Source organism: Rana temporaria, chromosome 4, assembly GCF_905171775.1.
Source record: "Rana temporaria chromosome 4, aRanTem1.1, whole genome shotgun sequence".
Classification (NCBI taxonomy): domain Eukaryota; kingdom Metazoa; phylum Chordata; class Amphibia; order Anura; family Ranidae; genus Rana; species Rana temporaria.
In genome coordinates this window covers 154,606,607-154,629,193 of record NC_053492.1, presented here as the reverse complement: position 1 = coordinate 154,629,193, position 22,587 = coordinate 154,606,607, and the positions used below count along the sequence as shown (strand labels likewise).

At 44.4% G+C, this 22,587-nt stretch overlaps 1 protein-coding gene across 2 annotated transcripts in view; it reads left to right on the top strand.

Annotated features, from left to right (window-relative positions):
• LEKR1 (leucine, glutamate and lysine rich 1) overlaps nt 1-22,587 on the top strand; it is a 279,264-nt gene that overhangs the window by 150,707 nt on the left and 105,970 nt on the right. For both annotated transcript variants that reach the window (XM_040349234.1, XM_040349235.1), the window contains one exon: nt 17,439-17,614. In XM_040349234.1, the coding sequence (XP_040205168.1) occupies nt 17,439-17,614 (176 nt within the window). The remainder of the gene's footprint in view (nt 1-17,438; nt 17,615-22,587) is intronic.

Sequence of the window (22,587 nt, the reverse complement as noted above, 5' to 3'; positions counted from 1 at the left end):
GCCGTCTCCCCTTTTCTTAGCTTCTTGGTGACGAGGCTTTGAGGAAAGCCCTTCCGGTTCGACCGTACGGTGCCGCATGCGGGTGTCTTCTTTCTATACAAGTTTCGGAAAAGGGGCAAACTTGTGTAGAAATTGTCCACATACAAGTGGTAGCCTTTCTCCATGAGCGGGTTTAGGAGTTGCCAAACAATTTTCCCGCTGGTTCCTATGTAGTCTGGGCAATTAGGGGGGTGTAGCTGGCTGTCCTTTCCTTCATATATGTTGAAGGCATAGGTATATCCGGTGGCACGGTCACATAATTTGTAGAGCTTCACTCCATAGCGGGCCCTTTTGGAGGGCATAAATTGCTTTATGCCGAGCCTGCCAGAAAATTTGACAAGTGACTCGTCAACACAGATGTTTTGGTCCGCGGTAAACAACTGGGGGAAAATTTGGGAAAAATAATCTAGTAGTGGCCGAATCTTATAAAGTTTATCAAAATTTGGGTCATCTCGGGGAGGGCACTGGGTATTGTCACTATAGTGTAGGAATCGCATGATCATTTGATATCTGGACCTGGGCATTTTTGAGGAAAAGACGGGCATGTGGTATATGGGGCGTTTTGACCAATATGAACGTACTTCGTTTTTGTGGTTTAGTCCCATACAGAATACGAGGCCCAAAAATTTTTTAAACTCTTCCACTGTAAGGGGTCTCCATTGGAAGGGACGGGCATAATAGGATGTGGGGTGACTGGAAATAAATTGTTGGGCATAGAGATTGGACTGGGAAACAATTGAGGAAAGCAAGTCCTCAGTAAAAATTAAATTGAAAAAATCTATTGGGGCAAAATTTTCTGTGTCCACTTGGACTCCTGGCTGGGCAGTGAAAGGGGGAATGTTGGCTTCTCCTGAATTAGGAGGAAGCCACAAGGGGTACTGAAGGGAATAGGGAAGGCTGGCATGGGACCTACTGGTACGTGACCTTGCTTGACGAGGTGTTGCGGTTCTGGTGGATGGCACAGCGGTGCTGGTGGATGGCACAGCAGTGCTGGTGGATGGCACAGCAGTGCTGGTGGATGGCACAGCAGTGCTGGTGGATGGCACAGCAGTGCTGGTGGATGGCACTGCCTCCTTAGCAATACGCCTTCGTCTGGCGGGCGGACCCTCTTCCTCCTCTTCTTCCTCTTCTTCTTCCTCTTCCTCCTCTTCTTCCTCTTCTTCCTCTTCCTCCTCTTCTTCCTCCTCTTCCTCCTCTTCCTCCTCTTCCTCCTCTTTCTCCTCTTCCTCTTCACTGCTAACTATCGGCTCATATTCAACATCAGATCCGGCGTCTGACCTTGCGGTTGGAATCAGAATCGCAGAGCTCCCCGTTGCTCTCGTCGGCCGCAATAATTTCGTATGCCTCCGTAAGTGAAAAAGATCTTTTAGCCATCGTTGGCAATGACAAAAGATGGCACGTGGCACTGATGACACTGACAGGTGGCACTGACGGCAAATGGGACTGGCAGATGGCACGGGCAGATGGCACTGATGGCAGGTAGCACTGATGGCAGGTGGCACTGATGGCAGGTGGCACTGATGGCAGGTGGCACTGATGGCACTGATGGCACTGATGGCACTGATGGCACGGGCAGATGGCACGGGCAGGTGGCACGGGCAGGTGGCACTGGCGGCAGGTGGCACTGGCGGCAGGTGGCACTGATGGCAGGTGGCACTGATGGCACTGATGGCTGACGGCACTGATGGCACGGGCAGGTGGCACGGGCAGGTGGCACGGGCAGGTGGCACTGGCAGGTGGCACTGATGGCAGATTGCACTTTTGGCAGATTGCACTTTTGGCAGATTGCACGGGCAGGTGGCACGGGCAGATGGCACGAGCAGGCGGCACTGGCAGGTGGCACTGATGGCAGGGGCAGGTGGCACTGATGGCAGGGGCAGGTGGCACTGATGGCAGGGGCAGGTGGCTCTGATGAAAATGCACTGGCTGGTGGCACTGGCTGATGGCACTGGAAGGTGGCACTGGAAGGTGGCACTGGAAGGTGGCACTGGCAGGGACTGGGTAGTGTTTGTGTCACTCACTTTTTTTTTTTTTTTTTACTGTAAACGATCGATGTGAAACTGTCTTTCTCTCCTCACACGCGGTCTGTGTGTAAGGAGAGAAAGCCGGCGATGAGAGATGATCTCATTTGTTTACATTCGAGATCATCTCTCATTGGACGGCTAGATCGAATGCTGAATGGCCGCTGTGATTGGCCATTCAGCACGATCTGTGATTGGCTGTGTCCGAGGGACACGGCCAACACAGTTTTCTGCAGAAGCGCGCTCGCGAGGACGCGCTTCCAGCAGAGAAACAGCAGGCCGTTTAAACACGGCCACTTGGCACTTCAGGTCCGCGCTGCAGACGTATTTTTACTATAGCGCGGATCTGAAGTGGTTAATTGAGCAGTACTTGCTCAATATAGTACCAAACTGTTATTCGTCGCCACTCTAGTTGGAGTGGGTAACGTGCCCCCGGACAGACCCCTCTCACAAGCCTGGCAGCCGAAGTGTCACTTAGGATTTTCTGGGAGGAACAGATCTCTCTCACAGACCTGGCTCTAGGGCCTCTGCCACAGGCCAACTACTTTTAGGTGAGCTAGATGGATAGATTGAGCAAATCCTCCCAGTAAGTTTGTAGCATAGGTCACCGGATGACAGCAGCACGTACCTGTCACCATTCCAGTCACCGGATCCCCAATTGGCTCGCTCAAGCCCTGTTGGACAACCTGCCTCTGGGTTCCCCTCAAGCCAACTCCCCAATCGAACGGCACCTAGCCTGGGATCCTTTTAATAGAACCGGGAATCCAGTAAGTCACTGGAGTCCCTTTTTTACCTCAGGATGAGGGTTTATGTAAACTGCAATTCTGGCCTGGTGGGCCTCGCTGGTGGGGTCCATGGATGCGCGCACCCTGAAGGTGGATGCCGTACCTGGAACGGGGACCCCGCGAAACTTGGTTAGCACATGACACCTGTCACAGATATACCCCTCCCCAGCATGCCTTGCAAGGGAGAAACTTCTCTGATTGGCTTCTGGGGAAAGTTGCTCTGCCAGAACCCCTCTGACGCCAACTGCCATCCAGGGATGGTATTGCATCCCTGGAGCACAGACTGACCCAGCGGACGTTTCTGGAGTGACAGAAGTCCCAATTTTAACAAATTCAGAATGGGAGCAAAATAACTCTGCCATTTCCCACTAACTTTAGCGTAGTGCCCATACTGAAAGTAAAGGGGCGCTACACCTGTATAATAATAATAATAATAATAATAATAATTGGAGTTTCCATCCAATTGCCCCATAGAGGAAAGTGGGAATGTGTTCGTGTCCGCTCTGAACAGTGGAATGGAGACAGACCTGTCATCCACCTGCTCTGTGGGGATCAGTGGATAGATTCCCCGCTGAACAAGCGGATTCCGCTTAGTGGAGACGCCCTTATGAAAAGGGCCTAAAGGCACTTATAGACATTAGACGAGAGCATCCCAATTTAGATTTTCTTGGCTGGGTCAAGTAAAGATCACCTAAATGCATTTGTTTTCCAGCAGTGGGGACATCTACAGCCAGACATACATGGATCAAAATTTGTCAGGTTCAGCAGCGACCAGCCAAATTTTGATCCATGTATGGGCACCCTGGTTTTACGGAAGGCAATCTATCAATCTACTTGTGTACAATCACCCTGTCTGTTTTTCTTTTTTTCCCCCAAACGATCAGTGCCATTGGTTATAGACAGCAGCACTGATCATTATGTTCTGACTGTGGGGAATTCTTCCCCCTGTCAGGACACAATACCACAGCAGGAGTGATTCCGCCGGCTACTCTTTTTTTTTTTCCACTGGTTGAACAAAACAAAATGTATAATATATGGCATAGCTTTTCATGGCTAAACATGATTACTCATGCAAATGGAGTGCTTATGTTTACAATAGAAGAGAGCACTAGTCAAGAAGATTTCACGTGATGGTGAAATTATGCACTAATGTTAGTGGCTAACATAAAGCCCAACTACAAGCATACGCTGTCATATGATCTCAGGGACTGGTGGTCTGAAGCTGTTCTTTGTTCTTTTCCCTTGTCCAGTCGACTGGTCTTGTTTCAGCACTTCCTATGATATCAGTGCTGATTTCTGCAAGACCCTGTGATGTGTCCTCCCAACAGCCATGGGACCAGAGTCTTATGCCGCGTACACACCATCACTGTATGTGATGAAAAAAAACGTCATATTCTGTGAAGTAAAAAACTACGTTTTTGAAACATCAATTTTCAAAGACGAAGTTGCCTACACACCATCGTTTTCTCACAATGTTCTAGCAAAGCGAGGTTACGTTCACCACGTTTTTCCATTGAAGCTCGCTTCATAACTAGCTTCTGGGCATGCGCGGGTGTTAAAACGTTGTTTTAAACGTCGTTTTTTGCTACACACGGTCAATTTCTGTGAAGTAAAAAGCGACGTTTTGAAAAACGACACATAAAATTGAAGCATGCTTCAATTTTTTTTTGTCGTTTTTCACAAGACATAAAACAACGTTTTCCCCCACACACAGTCATTTACGTCGTTTCACGTTTTAAACGTCGTTTTTTTTCATCACATAAAGTGATGATGTGTACGCGGCATAAGGAACATTTTTTTGAGGAACTTATATAGCTGTATGTCAGTGGGAAGTGGTTATTGCTTGCAATGCTTTGAACTATAAACTTGCTTATATGGTTTCTGGACTTTGCCCTCTTGTAAAAGTCGGCACAGTTAAGAAATTTGAGAGGTGGACAATCATTTAGTTTAGCAAAATTATAATCTCTGTTGAGTTTTTCCAGATTTGTTAATATCATGAAAGAGGCATATTCCTAATATGATAATTTGTGCAATTTTATTTTTGATAACAGAGTTTTTTACTCAATGTACAGTAAAAAACAGAAACCATTAATGTGTTTCTTCAGAGAACAATGACATGTACTTCTGGCATTTAGGGAATCACATTGGAAACACCATCTTTTTTTTAATATAAACACAACCAATAACTAATGTTTGTGCAGGCCTTGAACCAAATTGTATTTAACTAAATATTTTTGTATTCAGTTTTAGTAGTTAAAGTTCACCAGTGAGTGCCCAGATTATGGACGTTAAACTATTTACACATTCTTAACTAACAGTAAAAGCAATTTAAAAACAAGCCATTCCTGACCTCTATAGCTTCTTTTCAATTGAGAATTTATTCCTTCTCTAAGGAACGTGGTGCAGGAAACCAGCATTCTGTACATTGTTTCCCGTACCACGTTCAAAACACAATATAGTTGCGATCTGCAGCAGGTGTCAATATTATGTTAATTGCACCCCAAACGCAAGTTGCAAACACTGTGCATTTGCCCACATCGGATTGCATGGTGAGTTTTCAAAAGTAGAGCATACACTACTTTTAGTTCAGTGCCGTGTGACTTCAGACCATTGAAAAAAAATGGCCTAAAATCACTCAGCACTGCGCGTGTGCATTCCTGTGCGATTCCTAAGGCACCGTTCACATTTGGGCAATTAGGACTCTTCATGCTTTTACCTTTCTACCTACGACTCAAAATCGTGATAGAAAGTGCAATGCAATTTTTATAGCGATTGTTGCACCACAAAACAAGGGAGAATTGTGGCAAAACATGAGTGTAATTTCATGCCTGGCTCAGGGCTAAAATTTGGTCCCAGAGCTTTTATAGTACAATAAATGTTCATAGGGCAGGCCACTCAAGTGAACGGGCCATCCTATGCATGACATAGGGAAACCGTTTGAAATCAGGAGCCAGAACCCGCATTCCCCTACGCAATATGTGAATAAGGCCTAGAGTTGGGGTTTCAGTTAATTTCTAAAAGCTTAGAAGCATCTGCTGATTGATCAGATTAGTGGGCAGGATTCTGCTTTCACAAAAAAGTACAATTTCTGTGTTGTGAACATTGAAAATCAATTTCTTCACAGTGCTTTTAGATACAGAAATTAATGAAGTCTTGTTGAAAGTGCTTTTTTCCTGCATTTACTCCTGGTGATATTGAGCCAAGATAAATTGCAAATGTTCTACCCAGAATGTTTACCTTATTTTTAGGAAGGCCCACATGTGCCTTTGGACCTGTCTGAAGCTCCTTGTCATATTAGGACTGTCGCCACTCCAGTGAGCGCTGGAGGGGCAGAGCACAAACTGGTGACTGACAATCACTGCTTTGTGCTCTGAGCAGACCTAAGAACTGAGCGGTCTTTGATCACTCAGTTCTCTGTGTAAAGCTGACAGGGGCAGCTGCAACATGGATCCAATCAGACCAATGCTGCAGCCATCTAGTTGAGTATTTATGTTTGTATTTTTATTTCCTGCACTTCTCTTTTAAGTTGCATCACTTTTTCTCAGAGGAGTTGAGGGGAAATTCCTGAGTATAGTTCTTTTCATTTCGCCAGTCACAAGATTGGCAGCTGCAACACCATCAGCACGTGCATAGTAATGTACTCAATTGTAGAATGCAAATAGAGCATGACCATACTAAATATTATCATCTGCTGTCTTAGCAGATCCTCTTTCTACAGCTACTTGATCCACTGACTTCTTAATAAGAAGGGTGTTCTTATTAAGAGCAATTTTCCCCCCTCCCCTGCAAAGATCACAGAAGTGAGCAGGATTCATCAGGCAGGAGCTAACACATGTTTTTTATGGTGAACATCATATCAGTGCACACACAGTGCATTTCCATAAGTAAGGGAGTGGCAGGCGGGAATGAGTGTTCAACTGCTTGAAATAAGATAAGGAGCTGTGTAAAAAACAGATCAGGATGGAGCAAATGGTTTCATCTGGTGACCACATGATATATTTTACGCCTGGATGCCTACTACATGAGCGCATTTTTACTGCTGCTCTCTCTTTTACTGACCTGTGTGTAAAATGTGTTATATTGGTAAATGGGTTTAACCTTTTCAAAACCAAAGAAACAAGCAAATATCTTAGTATATTATGTTGTTTTGATGTGGAGTTTGCCAGAGTGAACCTAGCGAATTGTTATGCCGTGTACACACGATCAGTTTTTCCGATGAAAAAAGTCATCGGAAAAAAACTATCGTGTGTGGGCCCCATCGGACGTTTTTCCATCGGTGTAAAAAAAATAGAACATGTTATAAATGTTTCCGATGGAAAAAAAAAACGATAGGAAATTCCGATCGTCTGTGTGGAACTCCATCAGAGAAAAATCCATGCATGCTCAAAATCAAGTCGACGCATGCTCGGAAGCATTGGACTTCATTTTTTTCGGCTCGTCGTAGTGTTTTACGTCACCGCGTTTTGGACGGTCGGAATTTAGTCTGATCGTGTGTAGGCAAGACTGATGAAAGTCAGCTTTATCGGAATTCCGAGGGAAAATTCTATCGGATTTTATACAGCAGGCAGCGAACAACTAGAAGACTGCACCCATCTTTACTTTGCTGATTGTTTTTCTAAGGCCTTCGGAAGAACCGAGGCGTATCACTATCAGAGGTAGATATGAGTTGGCATAAGTATCCTAATCAAGTGATCCAATTCATTGACAGTGATGTTTTATTGAAATCTACTCGCATCCCTCCAGCCAGATTTGATCGACTTATAGAGCTATCTGGAAATATGAGATGTGGTTGAGCCAGAGAGCTTGATTATACTCCAGGCCACAAATACATTGTATTTAAGGGTGCCATAATTATAAATCTTCAAACAGTTCACTTATCATTTTAGTTCCCCCACCACCACCTCAACATAAAAATACCCTGCTCTCCCACTTCTCATGAGGTGTCCGTGGTCCACCTCACCTGTGCAGTAGATTCCGCTAGACTATTATGGTGCTATCTACTAAGGCAAAAGACTGTTGAGAGATGATCCCATAGAAGTCAATGGGGACCTACCGCTCAGAAGTGCCCAGCACAAAAGAGATCACGCCCCATCCCAGCTTGGCACTCCAGTGAGCGTGGAGAAGCAAATAGGAGAGATGCTGACTAACAGGCAGTAGCTTTCCTCTCGGGGATCTGTGAAAACCAAGCCATCGGCGGTGACCGATGGCTCGATTCTCAGTGCAGAGACAGCGGGGGACAGATGCAGCATTGGTCTGATGCTGTATCCACCTAGGTAAGTATGAAACTAAAATAAAATAAAAACCCATACTTCTCTTTTAAATATCTTCGGTTCAAGCAACAGGTACATTTTTTTTAATCCATATTAAATAAATATACTATATAAAGTATAAAACAGGATGGCCTTTTATGTGTATACTAGTGATCCTGAACAAACATCAGTAACAAGAACGCATTTCGGAAGCTTAACCACGCCTCCATCAGCCTGGTTATTTAGAAGGCGTGGTTAAGCTTCCGAAGCGCGTTCTGATTGGCTTACACAGTGGTTGGACTGACAGCTCCTCTCACTACTCATAGCTGGACACATTGTCTTTGGGTGGACATCCAATTTCTGGATATACCATCATGGCCACACAAGGCAGCCTGATGCCGGTCTCCCTGCACGGACTCCAGGCTCATCTTGCTCCCCACCACAGCTTGCTTTCTTCTCCACCAAGGACTACCACACAGCTCCCAGTTCATTACAACCCACTGTGGACTGTCATCCTCTTTCTCCCACTCACAGGCTTGTGAGTTCCATTTGTTTTATATGGTATTTTACTTAATAAATTGTGCTTAACCATGCCGGCTTGGCGCTTTTTTCCATTCCCTTCCTATTTTAACAGATTGTGGATTTTCAGCCCACATATGAAAAGAGCCTTGCTAGCACCAGTAGTGTCAGCCATTTTCTACCAATTGACATTTTTATTCCTATACCTCCGGGAATAAGTATCTTTCAATACTTATTTTTTAACCTGGTATATGACATTTTATCACTATAGGATTGGCACAGTGTCAGCGCTGTAATGTTTTTTGGTCGTGTCTGAACAAGAACAATGCTGACTGCAGTAAAAATAGAAGCATAATTGCAACAGGAGTATAACAAAAAAAAGGGCTCAGCCAAGGGACAAAATAACAGCATTTATTACATAATGAATGAAAAGTAGCATCCTATTTTTTTCAAAATACAAGCTGTTCTTTTACTGAATATTGTATACATGGCTGCTAACACTTTAAAGCATGCTATTGATTTAGTTGTATTCACAATGTACCAGGACAATCAGAGCAGCATCCAGGGATGTAAGGATCATCAGCAGCAGCGGGAACAGTGATGAAAGCAGCAGTTAGCTGGGGCTGTCAATGCTTTCCATGTTGCACACAAAATAGTATTGGAATTTTAGTAAAATTTATATTGTTGAGCCTACCTACACCATCGTAATTTCTGCATGCTAATTCGATTTAAGGGAGTGCCCTGCTGCCTTACCATCAGAAAGTGGGCAAAGCTCCAAAATGAATTGTCATTCTTGGCCAACACTCCCATAGTCTTACTAACAACGAGATTGGAGCCCTTGTGGATGCTGACTGTTTACACCTGTTAAGCAAGTCCTGCTAGGAACACACAGCTCCAGCTAGCTGCTGGTTTCACCACTGTTGCCGCTGCTGCTGATTAGGGATGAGCTTCGTGTTCGAGTCAAACTCATGTTCGACTCGAACATCGTATGTTTGCTTGTTCGTCAAATTACAAACGTTATGGGCCGTTCGCGCCAAATTTGAGTGGCGCGTCAGGGCCCTTAGTTCACTACGGCATCGCAGTGCATTGCTGGCTGATGATTGGCCAAGCATGCGCTATGACCCGCATGCTTTGGCCAATCACAGCGTGCACCTAAAGCTATTTAAATACAATTGATGGTGTTCTCATATTAATACCACAGGCAGTGATCAGCAAGTATTTTCACTTGGTGTAGTGTCTCATCTGCACAGTGTGCACCTAAAGCTACATGAATACAATTGCTGGTGTTCTCATATTAATACCACAGGCAGGGATCTGCAAGTATTTTCACTTGGTGTAGTGTCTCATCTGCACAGTGTGCACCTAAAGCTACGTGAATAAAATTGCTGGTGTTCTCACATTAATGCCACAGGCAGTGATCAGCAAGTATTTTCACTTGGTGTAGTGTCTCATCTGCACAGTGTGCACCTAAAGCTACGTGAATACAACTGCTGGTGTTCTCATATTAATATCACAGGCAGTGGTTAGCAAGTATTTTCACTTGGTGTAGTGTCTCATCTACACAGTGTGCACCTAAAGCTACGTGAATACAATTGCTTGTGTTCTCATAATACCACAGGCAGTGATCAGCAAGTATTTTCACTTGGTGTAGTGTCGCATCTGCACAGTGTGCACCTAAAGCTAGGTGAATACAATTGCCGGTGTTCTCATATTAATACCACAGGTAGTGATCAGCAAGTGGTAAATAAAATGTGAAGAAAGCAACTGTGACATAAGAATTCCAATGAGGAATAATTAAGTCCATAGAATATAATCCACATCAAAATAAATGAATGTAAAAAAGTTCATGGATAGTGATCTGCATCAAAATAGAGAACAAGGATTGCCTCCACCGAAAGGACACCCAAATCGTGAGATGTAGTCTCCTTACCACATGTAATTGACCGTCGTTACAGCGGTCAGATCAGGCACAGGGATGTTTATAGTCTTCCCGAATGGACTATCTCCAGGTATATGTAATGAAGAGAAATATCCAGAGTGTACTCGCTCCAGGAGGTAAGTGATCAATTCAGACTCCCATGGAATGAGAAATAAGGGAAAACCCCATAGTGTGATACCGTATTGAAAGCGGATTTATTAAAAAGTAAAGTAGCACTTACAATTCTGTTGAAAAAGTAGCGCGGTATATGTAATCTGGGAAAGCGGCGTCTCCTCTGTACTTCCCCCGTCTGCTAAACTCCATGGTTGCACATCTCCGTAAACAATGCGTGATGACGTTCCACTCAGCTAGGCCACACCTACGCGTTTCGTCATCAAAAGACGTCGGGGATAGGCTGCTGGTTTCACGTCATCACTAAGCCCTTAAATAGCAACGCTACTCCATTTTAACTGAGGGCAATTTCAAGGGCATACTGGAGGAAACACAATAAGGTCTACGTATTAACGTACGACGCAAATAGAAGCATAGCAGGAATAAAAAGGGGTATCGACAGAAAGCTGCCATCTTGTGGACAAAAAAGAGAAGTGCACACAACGGAATCCAGCATTGGGAAGAATATAAACAGAGAGAGAAGCCGCAAAACAGACTCTATACATAAAAACTAGAAAAAACACATTATACAAATAACATTTATACAATTTTAAAATAGTAATTGAACATATTTAAAAGTAGAATTAAAATTGACTAAAGATAAAATTGATTGATTAGAAATAACCATAAAAACGCTGGTCAACAATTGAAACGTCTAAGCATTATTTAGAAAGCAATTAATATCCCAATCCACGTTTAACCCATGTGGGATGAAAGACTTCATATTAACCACTTCCCGACCGCCGCATGTAGATATACGTCGGCAGAATGGCACGTACAGGCACATTGGCGTACCTCCCCGCGGGGAGCGATCCGGGACGATGTTTATAGCCGCTCCGTCGCGATCGCTCCCCGGAGCTGAAGAACGGGGAGAGCCGTATGTAAACACGGCTTCCCCGTGCTTCACTGCATCGATCGAGTGATTCCTTTTATAGGGACACTCGATCGATGACGTCAGTCCTACAGCCACACCCCCCTACAGTTGTAAACACACACTAGGTGAACCCCTCCTACAGCGCCCCCTGTGGTTAACTCCCAAACTGCAACTGTCATTTTCACAATAAACAATGCAATTTAAATGCATTTTTTGCTGTGAAAATGACAATGGTCCCAAAAATGTGTCAAAATTGTCCGAAGTGTCCGCCATAATGTCGCAGTCACGAAAAAAATCACTGATCGCCGCCATTAGTAGTAAAAAATAAATAAATAATAAAACTTTTCCCTATTTTGTAAACGCTATAAATTTTGCGCAAACCAATCGATAAACGCTTATTGCATTTTTTTTTACCAAAAATAGGTAGAAGAATACGTATCGGCCTAAACTGAGGAAAACATTTTTTTGTTATATATATGTTTTTGGGGGATATTTATTATAGCAAAAAGTAAAAAAATATTGCATTTTTTTCAAAATTGTTGCTCTATTTTTGTTTATAGCACAAAAAATAAAAACCGCGGAGGTGATCAAATACCACCAAAAGAAAGCTCTATTTGTGGGGAAAAAAGGACGCCAATTTTGTTTGGGAGCCATGTCGCACGACCGCGCAATTGTCTGTTAAAGCGACGCAGTGCCGAATTGTAAAAACCCCTTGGGTCATTTAGCAGCATATTGGTCCGGTCCTTAAGTGGTTAAAAATCCATTGGGTTTCAAGTTTGGATATTGAGCGAACCTTTTTGGTGCCCCTCCAATGTGGGCATAATTTTTCAATAGGTAAAAATAGGGTCCCTTTGATTTCTTTATCATGGTATTTTGCATAATGTTTTGACAAATTATGCTTAGGGAAACCCCTCTTTACATTACCCACGTGTTCCTCTAATCTTACATGGAGGGCTGTCTTAGTCCGTCCAATTGCTTTCTTCACATTTTACCACTTAATATTTTTCATTTTGGTACCCTGGTTCTATATTGTTTGTTTACTTTGGCTATCTTAAGTAATTGGTACTGGCAACTTATTTTCCACATTAATGTGTGGTCCTTTTCACATTTTTTGTTAGCGCAGTGTTTTTTTCTCCTTGGGGAATTTTTTTTTTTCTTAGTGATCAGCAAGTATTTTCACTTGGTGTAGTGTCTCATCTGCACAGTGTGCACCTAAAGCCACATGAGTACAATTGCTGGTGTTCTCCTATTAATACCACAGGCAGGGATCTGCAAGTATTTTCACTTGGTGTAGTGTCTCATCTGCACAGTGTGCACCTAAAACTACGTGAATACAATTGCTGGTGTTCTCATATTAATACCACAGGCAGTGATCAGCAAGTATTGTCAGTATTTGTGCAGCTACATCTCCCTGCAGGCCATTAGTATGTCTGGAAGGACAACAAGGAGAGGCAGAGAGTCACGAGCCGATAAAAGAGGCAACAGTGCTGGTCATGGACACAGTGCATCCTCATCAGCACGTGGGCTGTGTTGAGCCGCAACATGCTGAACACTTGGTAGAGTGGATGACCAAGCCGTTTTCATCCTCCTCATCCTCTCTCACCCAGGCTCAGGGTACTTTGTCTGGCAAAGCAGATGCCAACGCGGCCTCTTTCCTCTGCTCAATGGCATCATTCACTCCTTCCCTAGCCCCACCATGTCCTCCTGAGGAGTCCCCCGAACTGTTTGACCACAGTGTTGGGTACATGCTGCAGGAGGATGCGCAGCGGTTTGAAGGCTCCGATGATGGTACCCAGCTAGAGGAAGGCAGTAGCGTGAGCCCAGAGATAGGGGGTGACCAAGAAGGACAGCAATCCGGCAGTCATGTTCCCCCAGCTGCAGCATACTGCCAGGTTTTCTACAGTGATGAGGAGGGAGGGGGATGATGAAGTCACTGACTCCACGTGGGTGCCTGATAGGAGGGAGGAGGAGGAGGAGGCACATCTCCGAGGCAGGATGCCCTCCAGGGGCCAGCTTAAGGGCAGCACACCGACTGCATCACAATGCAGAGCTCCGTATGTGCAGGGCGCTGCTGTCTTTCCGCGTTATTCCAAAAGCTCTTTGGTGTGGGCCTGTTTTGAGACAAGTGCATCAGTTCGCACTGCTGCTATTTGCAACATATGTCGCAAGCGTATCTCGCGTGGCCAAAACATCACCCGCTTGGGCACCACATGCTTGACCAGACATATGTCAACCTGCCATGTAGTTCGTTGGCAAGCATACCTCAAAGACCCACACCAAAGAACAGAGCGGACCTCTCCTTGCTCCTCATCAGCTGGGATCTCCAACCCCACTATACCTTCAGTCCTCTCTGAAGCCTGCACTGATAGGACTGAAGGTGTAGAATTAGGTGTGTCACAGCCAAGTACTTGCAGGCAATCTACTATCGGTACACCGACGTCAGATTGTACCAGGCAAATTTCCCTGCCCCAGCTGCTGCAGCGCCGAAAGAAGTTTGCTCCCAGCCATCCACATGTCCAGCGGTTGAATGCTAGCTTAGCTAAATTGCTAGCATTTCAACTGCTGCCTTCTCAGTTGGTAGACTCTGCCCCCTTCCGTGAGTTTGTGGAATGTGCGGTACCTCAGTGGCAGGTTCCCAAACGCCACTTTTTCTCGCGGAATGCGATTCCGGCTCTCTACCGACATGTGGAAGGCAATGTCCTTGCCTCGCTGGAAAGGGCGGTCAGCGGTAAGGTGCATATTACCGCTGACTCATGGTCCAGCAGACATGGACAGGGACATTACCTATCTTTCATGGTGCATTGAGTGACTCTGCTGGAAGCTGGGAAGGATGCAGCATAAGGTACAGTAGTGTTGGAGGTTGTTCCACCACCACGCCTCCAAAATGCTACCACTGGTGATTGTAACACACCTCTCTCCTCCACCCCATCCTTTTCTTCTTCCTCTGTGGCCTCTTCCTGTGCTGATTTGTCCTCAGAACCAGCGGTGCTCCGTAGGCGTTCAATGGGCTATGCAGGTACGCAGGCAAAAACATGCCATGCGTTGCTTGAGCTGGTGTGCTTGGGGGACAGGAGTCACAATGGGGCAGAGGTTCTGTCAGCTCTGCAGAAGCAGGCTCAGAGATGGTTGACACCACACCAGCTTAAGCCAGGAATGGCGGTTTGCGACAATGGCACCAACCTCCTCTCCCCATGTGCCCTGTTTTGCTCATGTCCTTAACTTGGTGGTGCAGCAGTTTTTTTGGGCAGGTACCCAGACTTACAGGATGTCCTGAAGCAGGCCAGGAAACTCTGTGTGCATTTCTGACGGTCATATAATGCCAGTGCTCGGGCGGATGACCTCCAAAAGGAATACAACCTGCCCAAGAACCGCCTAATCTGTGACATGCACACCAGGTGGAACTCTACGTTAGCCATGCTGCAGCGGCTGCACACGCAGCAGAGGGCCATCAATGAGTATCTGTGCCAATATGGCACCAGGACAGGGTCAGGGGAGCTTGTTTTTTTCCCCACGCCAGTGGGACATGATCAGGGATGCATTCACTGTCCTGTCACCATTTGAGGAGGCCACAAGGATGGTGAGCAGTGACAGTTCATTCATCAGTGACACTGTCCCTCTTATCCACCTGTTGGAGCACACGCTGCTAGGAATAATGGACATGGCCCTTGAGGCAGAACAGAGGGAGGTAGAGGAGGACTTACTTACCTCTCAAGGCCCACTTTATCCAGACAGTGTTCCTGATTGCCCGCCTATCACATAGGAAGAGGACGAGGAGGAGGAGGAGGATTGTGTCAGCATGGAGGTGGAGCCTAGAACTCAGCATCAGCAGCAGTCTTCAAGGGATCAATTATAGTCCCAAGAAACCCATGAACTTGTACATGGCTGGGAGGAGGTGGCTGCGGATCATGTCGTCCTCAGTGACCCAGAGGACTCTGCACCGAATGCCTCAGCAAATCTACGCTACATGGCCTCCCTGATCCTGCAAAGCCTGTGGAAGGATCCTCGTATTCGTGCTATCAAGGAGAGGGATCATTACTGGCTGGCAACCCTCCTTGATCCACGTTACATTGGTAAGGTTGTGGACCTTATCTTGCCAGCGCAGAGGGAGTAGAATGTATGTACAAGGGACACACCATCTGTCTCCTCTCCCTAACAGGACTTGGATCTCTGTGTTTACACACAGAGAGCCACATCCCTGGCTCTGTGACTGCCGATCGTGGGTGCCTGACGGACATCGTGGCCACCAGGCACGTGCGTCCCCCAGTGGTCGTGAGCGGCCGGAGGCCGTATATAGACGGCCTCCCAGCAGATTAGAGCCACCTTGCGGCCGTAAATTGTCGGCTGCCGGGTGGCTAGTGATTAAAATCACTGCTCCTGAATAAACAGACGTTTTTAAAAAAAAATTTGCATTGATACATTTTCCCTGGGGCAAGACCAGGGACCCCAAACCCTTTTTAGGACAACAACTTGCATATTAGCATTTAAAATTAGCACTTTCAAATTCGAACGTTCGAGTCCCATAGACTTCAATGAGGTTCTAAAGTTCGCGCGAACGTTCGGTCCGTTCGAAGGTTCTGATGTGAACCGAACCGGGGGGTGTTTGGCTCATCCCTACTGCTGATGATCTGATGATCTACAGCCCTAGCTGCTACTCTGATTGTCCTGGTACAAGTGCTTTAGTATTTACTTTGATGTAAGTGATTGTTTGCTATTGTGTCAATTAAAACAGCTTTTACTACACCAGACCTGTGTCCTTCTTTGTTTTTTGTAATGCTTTAAAGCACAACTACAGTTTTGCTGAGAAAAAAAATGAACAATCCTTTCCATGTCCAGGAATTTAACAACGCTGTTGAAATTCTGTGAACATTTTCACATGCCTTTCAGTCCTACCCTACTTCTAAGTGCTGAGCAGGAAGGTCTGTCTGCCATAGCCATATGGTCTATCCCAGTTTTGCAAAAACAGCTGGAAAAGGTAGAAAGATGGTCACATGAGTTGTTTTACTTACCTTGGGTAGATAGCTATATTGGAGGAATGTGGCACACTTCTTTCTTAAATTTGCAATTTAAGGTGCCATTCGGCCAAAATTGAATATGAAGCCTTGAGGTGCATTCAGGGAACAAAGTCACCCTGTCCAGGGCATCAGATTTTCATCCTGGTATAGCTCTAGAACATAGATCCCAACTTTACTTAATTTGCAGGTACTATGTCTCCTTTGGAATTAAATCCAACTGTCCCTTTTTCCTCCTCCGTTTTCCACCTAATTTATCTGTTATGTAGACCTTTACAAAAATGTACTATTCATATACCACAAACTATTATACTACACTATACCTTTCATCAGACCTCAAAAAGCCATTAAAAAGCAAAAGTAGTAAAGGAAGCACTTGTGGTTTTAACAAATTCATTTTTGAATGTTATATTGAGGATTGAGTAAGGCCGGCCATACACGGTTTGAATCTCGGCCGGTTCAGCAGGAACAGGCCGAGATTTGAACCATTAATGGGCAGGCCGAATGTACCAAGTTGATCAATCAACTTGGGTACAACCAGCCTGCCGGCTTCTCTTGCGATTATTGCTAGCGGCTGCTAAGGCCACTAGCAATAATCACTGTCTTCTACCAGACAATTGCTCAGCGGGATTAATTTCCCTGTCAACACTGTCTGTGTTGATGGGGGAATCATGCAAATTTCTTTCTTGCAACCCATGGTCGCAGGAAACAAATTTGCACTGAGTATGGCCTGCCTAACTTTACTACATGGTACAGTGCATCATCACAAAACATCCACATGCAAAGTGGCAGCTATAAATATAGAGAGCGTTTATTAAGAGTCTAGTTTTAAGTTCTTGCATATTCTTTACAGGGAGAAGGCAGCTAAACAAGAAGAAAACTTAAAGAAGACCTTGGTGTTGTTGAGATGTCTTCAGTCAGAACAGAAAGCTATTAAAAATGAAATTGGTGCAATTGTTTCAGACTGGAATACACTCCGAAGAGATATTTGTAGCAAAACAGAAGACATATTTCAACTTCATTCAGAAGGTCAGTCACCAAAGTTTATAAAGTTTATTAATGGATTTAGTGATTACATAATATATAAAATACCGTATTTATTGGCGTATAACGCGTGCTGGCGTATAACGTGCACCCCAATTTTAAGAGGGAATTTTCTGGAAAAACAATTTTTTTTAGTCCAAATAGTAAATGCAGTTACAATTAAAAATAAGATAAGCAGCAATGTACAGCAAGCAACTCAGAGAGCAGCTCCTGTAGCATATAGAAAATGCATTAATAAGTATAAAAATGTGAATGAATGCAAAGTTCACATTTACGTATTAAAAATGACAGTGCTGCTCCGTGAGCATTGAGTGGCTTGCTTTAACTGTTCCTGTCACAATGCATCCTTCTGAACTGTATATACAGTATATTACAGTGAGGTCACTAATACATTGGAACATGCATATCTAGTCATACCTGGCCAAAGTGCAACAGCAGCACACAGATCTTAAAGGGGTTCTAGTCTGTGGTGAAGGGGAGGGTGAGGAAACCCTTAAACGCGGGCAGCACGGCAGCGCTGGCCGAGACTGTAGCGGTACTTATGGCATACCTCGGAGGGGAAGGAGGGGGACGAGCGCCCGCCGGAAATCACCGCCGGAAATCACCAAGCCGTCATCTCCACTCGGCTCTTACTCGGCTGTCACGTCACACACGCACAGTCCCGCCTCCACCATCGGCATTGGACCATCTCCTGTGACAGACAAAACACTGGTCCAATGCTGGTGGCGGAGGCAGGACTGTGCACGTGTGATGTGACAGCCAAGAGGAGATGACGGCTCGGTGATTTCCGTGGGCGCTCGTCCCCTTCCTCCTCCTCCGAGGTATGCTATCGGTGTATAGCGCGCACCTGTGATTTTCCCCCTATTTTCAGGGGAAGAAAGTGCGCAGTATACGCCGATAAATACGGTAATAATGTAATGAAATTAATAGAAAAAATCTATATTTGCTTTAGGCAGCTGTATGTTCATATCTTTGTAAAGTTTTAACCCAGGCATTCTGAGATGAACATCAGGATCATGGATTGACAGATGTTTGTACCCCTGCAAAGTAAAATCATAATGCGCTAGTATGCATCTTATACTTGCCCATTATCTTGCACTTACATGCAAACGAAGCCCGCGATGTCCCCGCTGGTGGCCACGTACATCTTCACCCCTCTTCCTTTTAGGGCCTGTGGACTGACGGCACGGGCCTTATACAAAAACAGCGTGATCGTGCCCTTATTTCAGAGCACATACGCCGATGACGTTGGCGCAAGTGTATATGGTAAATATCCCCTAAACCATACAGGTTTAGGAGTTGTTTCCAGTACCTACAGGTAAGCCTTATTATAGGCTTACCTGCAGATAAAAGTGGTATGTAAGGGTTTACAACCACTTTCAGAAGATGGTGGTCTATACAACCATACAATTCCATAACCCTTTGAACCTAACACTTATTCCTAAAAAACCCTTGGCTAATTGTAAGACATTCCCTCACTTCCTGTTTCAGAGACACCTTGTTGTGCTTTGACATTATTTCATGAAAGCTATAATCTTATCTAAGTTTTTACTTCCCGTCTGAACTCCTTTTGTAATGATTTACCTTTGCTTTCTGTCCCAGCGAAACTATAAGGCCTCATGCACACTGGACATTTTTATAGTTGCTGGTTTTGGCTTCAGGTGTTTTTTTCTGCAGCCAGTAAACTCCCCAGCATGTTATCCTATGTGTCCAAGCACATATAGGCTTTTATTGGAAGGGGCGTTTTCTGGCTGGAAAAAAACCCCCAGAACTAGTGGGTTTAAAGAGGAGTTTTCAGCTGTAAAAATGCTCTAAGGCCCCGTACACACGACAGAGGAACTCGACGTGCTTGGCACGTCGAGTTCCTCGTCGAGTTTTGGGATGAAGCCGCCGAGGAGCTCGGCGGGCCGCCTTCTCCCATAGAACAACGCGGACAACGAGAAAATAGAGAACATGTTCTCTATTTTCTCATCGAGTTCCTCGGCGGCTCCATCGAGCCAAAACTGTACAGACGACAGAGTTTCTCGGCAGAATCCGGGTTTTGACCGAGTTTCTCTGTGAATTCTGCCGAGAAACTCTGTCGTGTGTACGAGGCCTCACTCTAAAAAAAACGCTTAAAAAAGTGGGTATTCTGCGTTTGAGCATTTTTGAGCCATAAGCTTTTGCAGGAGTATCGTTCTGATAAAAAAAAGCTAAAAAAAACACTACTGCAAAACTTATTCTACAGCTACAACTTTCTACAGCTAATGCTACAGTTTTTTTTTTATAACATCCAGTGTGCATGAGGCCTGATGGTGCATTCAAACCAGTGAATGCACCCGGTCTCCTATTAGATGCAAGAACCCCAGTGGAGGTATAGCAATTAACTGAGGCAGTCCCTTTGAAAGTAATGGGACAGGTATTCCATTAAGGGATATTAGCTGATTCATTTGGTGAGAAGAGTATGCCACGGCCCCAAGACCTGCTGTGTCTTATTTGTGATACCTGAGGAAGAGAGGACATCTCTCGAAACAGGTCAGCTTTTTTGGACTCTTAATTCCACAATTGGTACTTGTCAGCAGATCATGCTGGGTGGAGCATCTGGTGAACTATATATATTTTGCTTGACAAATTCATTAGTTTGTAAGTATATTTTACTAAAATGTTTTATAATAAATTGTCGCAAAGGTAATGCTCTAGGCTGGGGAGCCCTCTGTTCCTTTTCTTTTTAGGAGTGACTACTTATTTCACTGTATGTTTATGTGTCTGAAAACTCACATGAATTTGATGTTTTTTTTTATGAATGGACACTCTACATGGAAATTGCTGCACCCAAAAAGTCTCTCTAATGACATCTGTGGAGGTTATATCCAGATGAATGTAGACATGGGAAACCACATTATACAAGTGTATATGAACCATATACCTTTGTCTACTTGTGTGTATAGACAACCAGTTTAGGGTGTAGTTCTCTTGGTAACTAGATAGATAGGTACAGATTTTTTTCCCTTAAAGTGGATGTAAACCCGATTCATGAAAGTTGACCTGGGCACATAACTTCTGACAAGTTCTCCAAGACGGGAGATAAAAGCAGCTGGAAATTTGTGTTGGGGTGGGTGCTATAAATAGATTAGCAGAGAGCTTGTCTTGTCACAGCACAGCTCTAAAAGTATCTTCGTTCCTCTACCTATGTAGAGGGGGGGTGCCTTTCCACCAATCGGCTGTCACACAGCGTATGCCAAGACTCCACTTCCAAAGCTGAAAAAAATCCAACACAATGTTTACTGTTTAAACAATATATAAAGCTGAAGACTGTGCTGTGACATTTCAATAAAATGTGTTAAAAAAAAAAAAGTGGACAGTGTAATGCGCCAGGATCAGCGCATTAGCACTGCGTTCCTTGCACCACACTTCAGCTGCTACCTTGTAACATGAACAATGAAAAAAGAGGTTACATGCATTACCAGCACAATGTGCATTGTAAGCATACCAATGTAATGTTGTATAACAGACAAGCCTGTTAGGGTTATTCATCTATTATAGGTCAGGAAAACAATCAGTAACAAGTGCATTTCATATTTTATAAGAATACATTTATGTACAGTGCAGGTATGCTATTTTGGAGGAAAAATAAACAGTTGGAAGTAGACAATCTATCAATATCATCATCTGTCTTTCAACTCTTTATCCATCACCAATAGGCACTGTCCTCCATCATGTTTCACCTTTCCCCCACTTCTATGCTTCACTATTAATAAACATACTGTGTCCTTTGTCATTACCACAAATGCTTTTATAGAATTAAGGTTGTTGTAACTTGCATACCTATATTCATTCTCATGCCACGTACACGCGATCGGAAATTCTGACACACGGTCACACAATATTTCGACCATCAAGAACGCAGTGACATACAACACTACAACGAGCCAAGAAAAATTAAGTTCAATGATTCCGAGTATGCGTCGAATTGATTCTGAGCATGCATGTTTTTTTGTGCATCGAAATTGCATACAGACGATCGGAATTTCCAACAAGAACTTTTCCCATCGGAAAAATTAAGAACCAGCTCTCAAATTTTTGCTGTCGGAAATTTCGACAGAAAAAGTCAGATGGAACCAACACACGGTTGGAATTTCCGACCAAAAGCTCACAGCTCACAGACAGAAAGTCAGATGTCTGTTTACTGATAGATGATTTGTCATTGGCAGCTTTAAGTCATTACACTTTCGCTATTTTTACTATATATCTATAGTTGGAAAAAATAATATCTGTTGTATGTATGACTTATCTATTATTTGTGCATACAATTGTAGTTTGCAAGGTGCAGAAAAACAAAGAAAAAGTTGCTTTTACAGGTTTACACACAAGATGAACCACTTCAAGACCGGACTGATTCACCCAATTCCTGCCCAAGCCATTTTTCATATTTCAGTGTTACACTTTGAAGGACAATTACTCATCGTGCAACATTGTACCCAAATTTATTTTATATAATTTTTTGCGACAGATAGAGCTTTCTTTCTTGCTAAATAAAACCCCTTTCACACTTAGGCAGTTTCAGGCATTTAACACTAGAAATAGCACCTGTAAAATGCCTGAAAACTGCATCCCATGCCACCCGAATGTGAAAGCCAGAGTGCTTTTACACCAAGGCGATGCGCTTGTGGGACTTTAGATAAAGTCCTGCAAGCAGCATCTTTGGGGCGGTTTGGGGGCACTGTATACAGCGCTTCCAAAAGGCCCCTGCCCATTGCAATGAATGGGCAGCGCTTCCGAAGCGCTGCAGCGCGGGCTGTTTTAACCCCTTCTTCGACTGCTAGCGGGGGTTAAGAGCGCCCCGCTAGTGGATGCAAAGTGCCACTAAAACGTGCGGCACTAACTCACTGGTGGAAACAAGACCTAAAATTTTGAAAAAAATCATGTTTTTCTTTGTTTCTGTTAAACTTTGCATATAAATGGTCTTTCCTCATAGATTT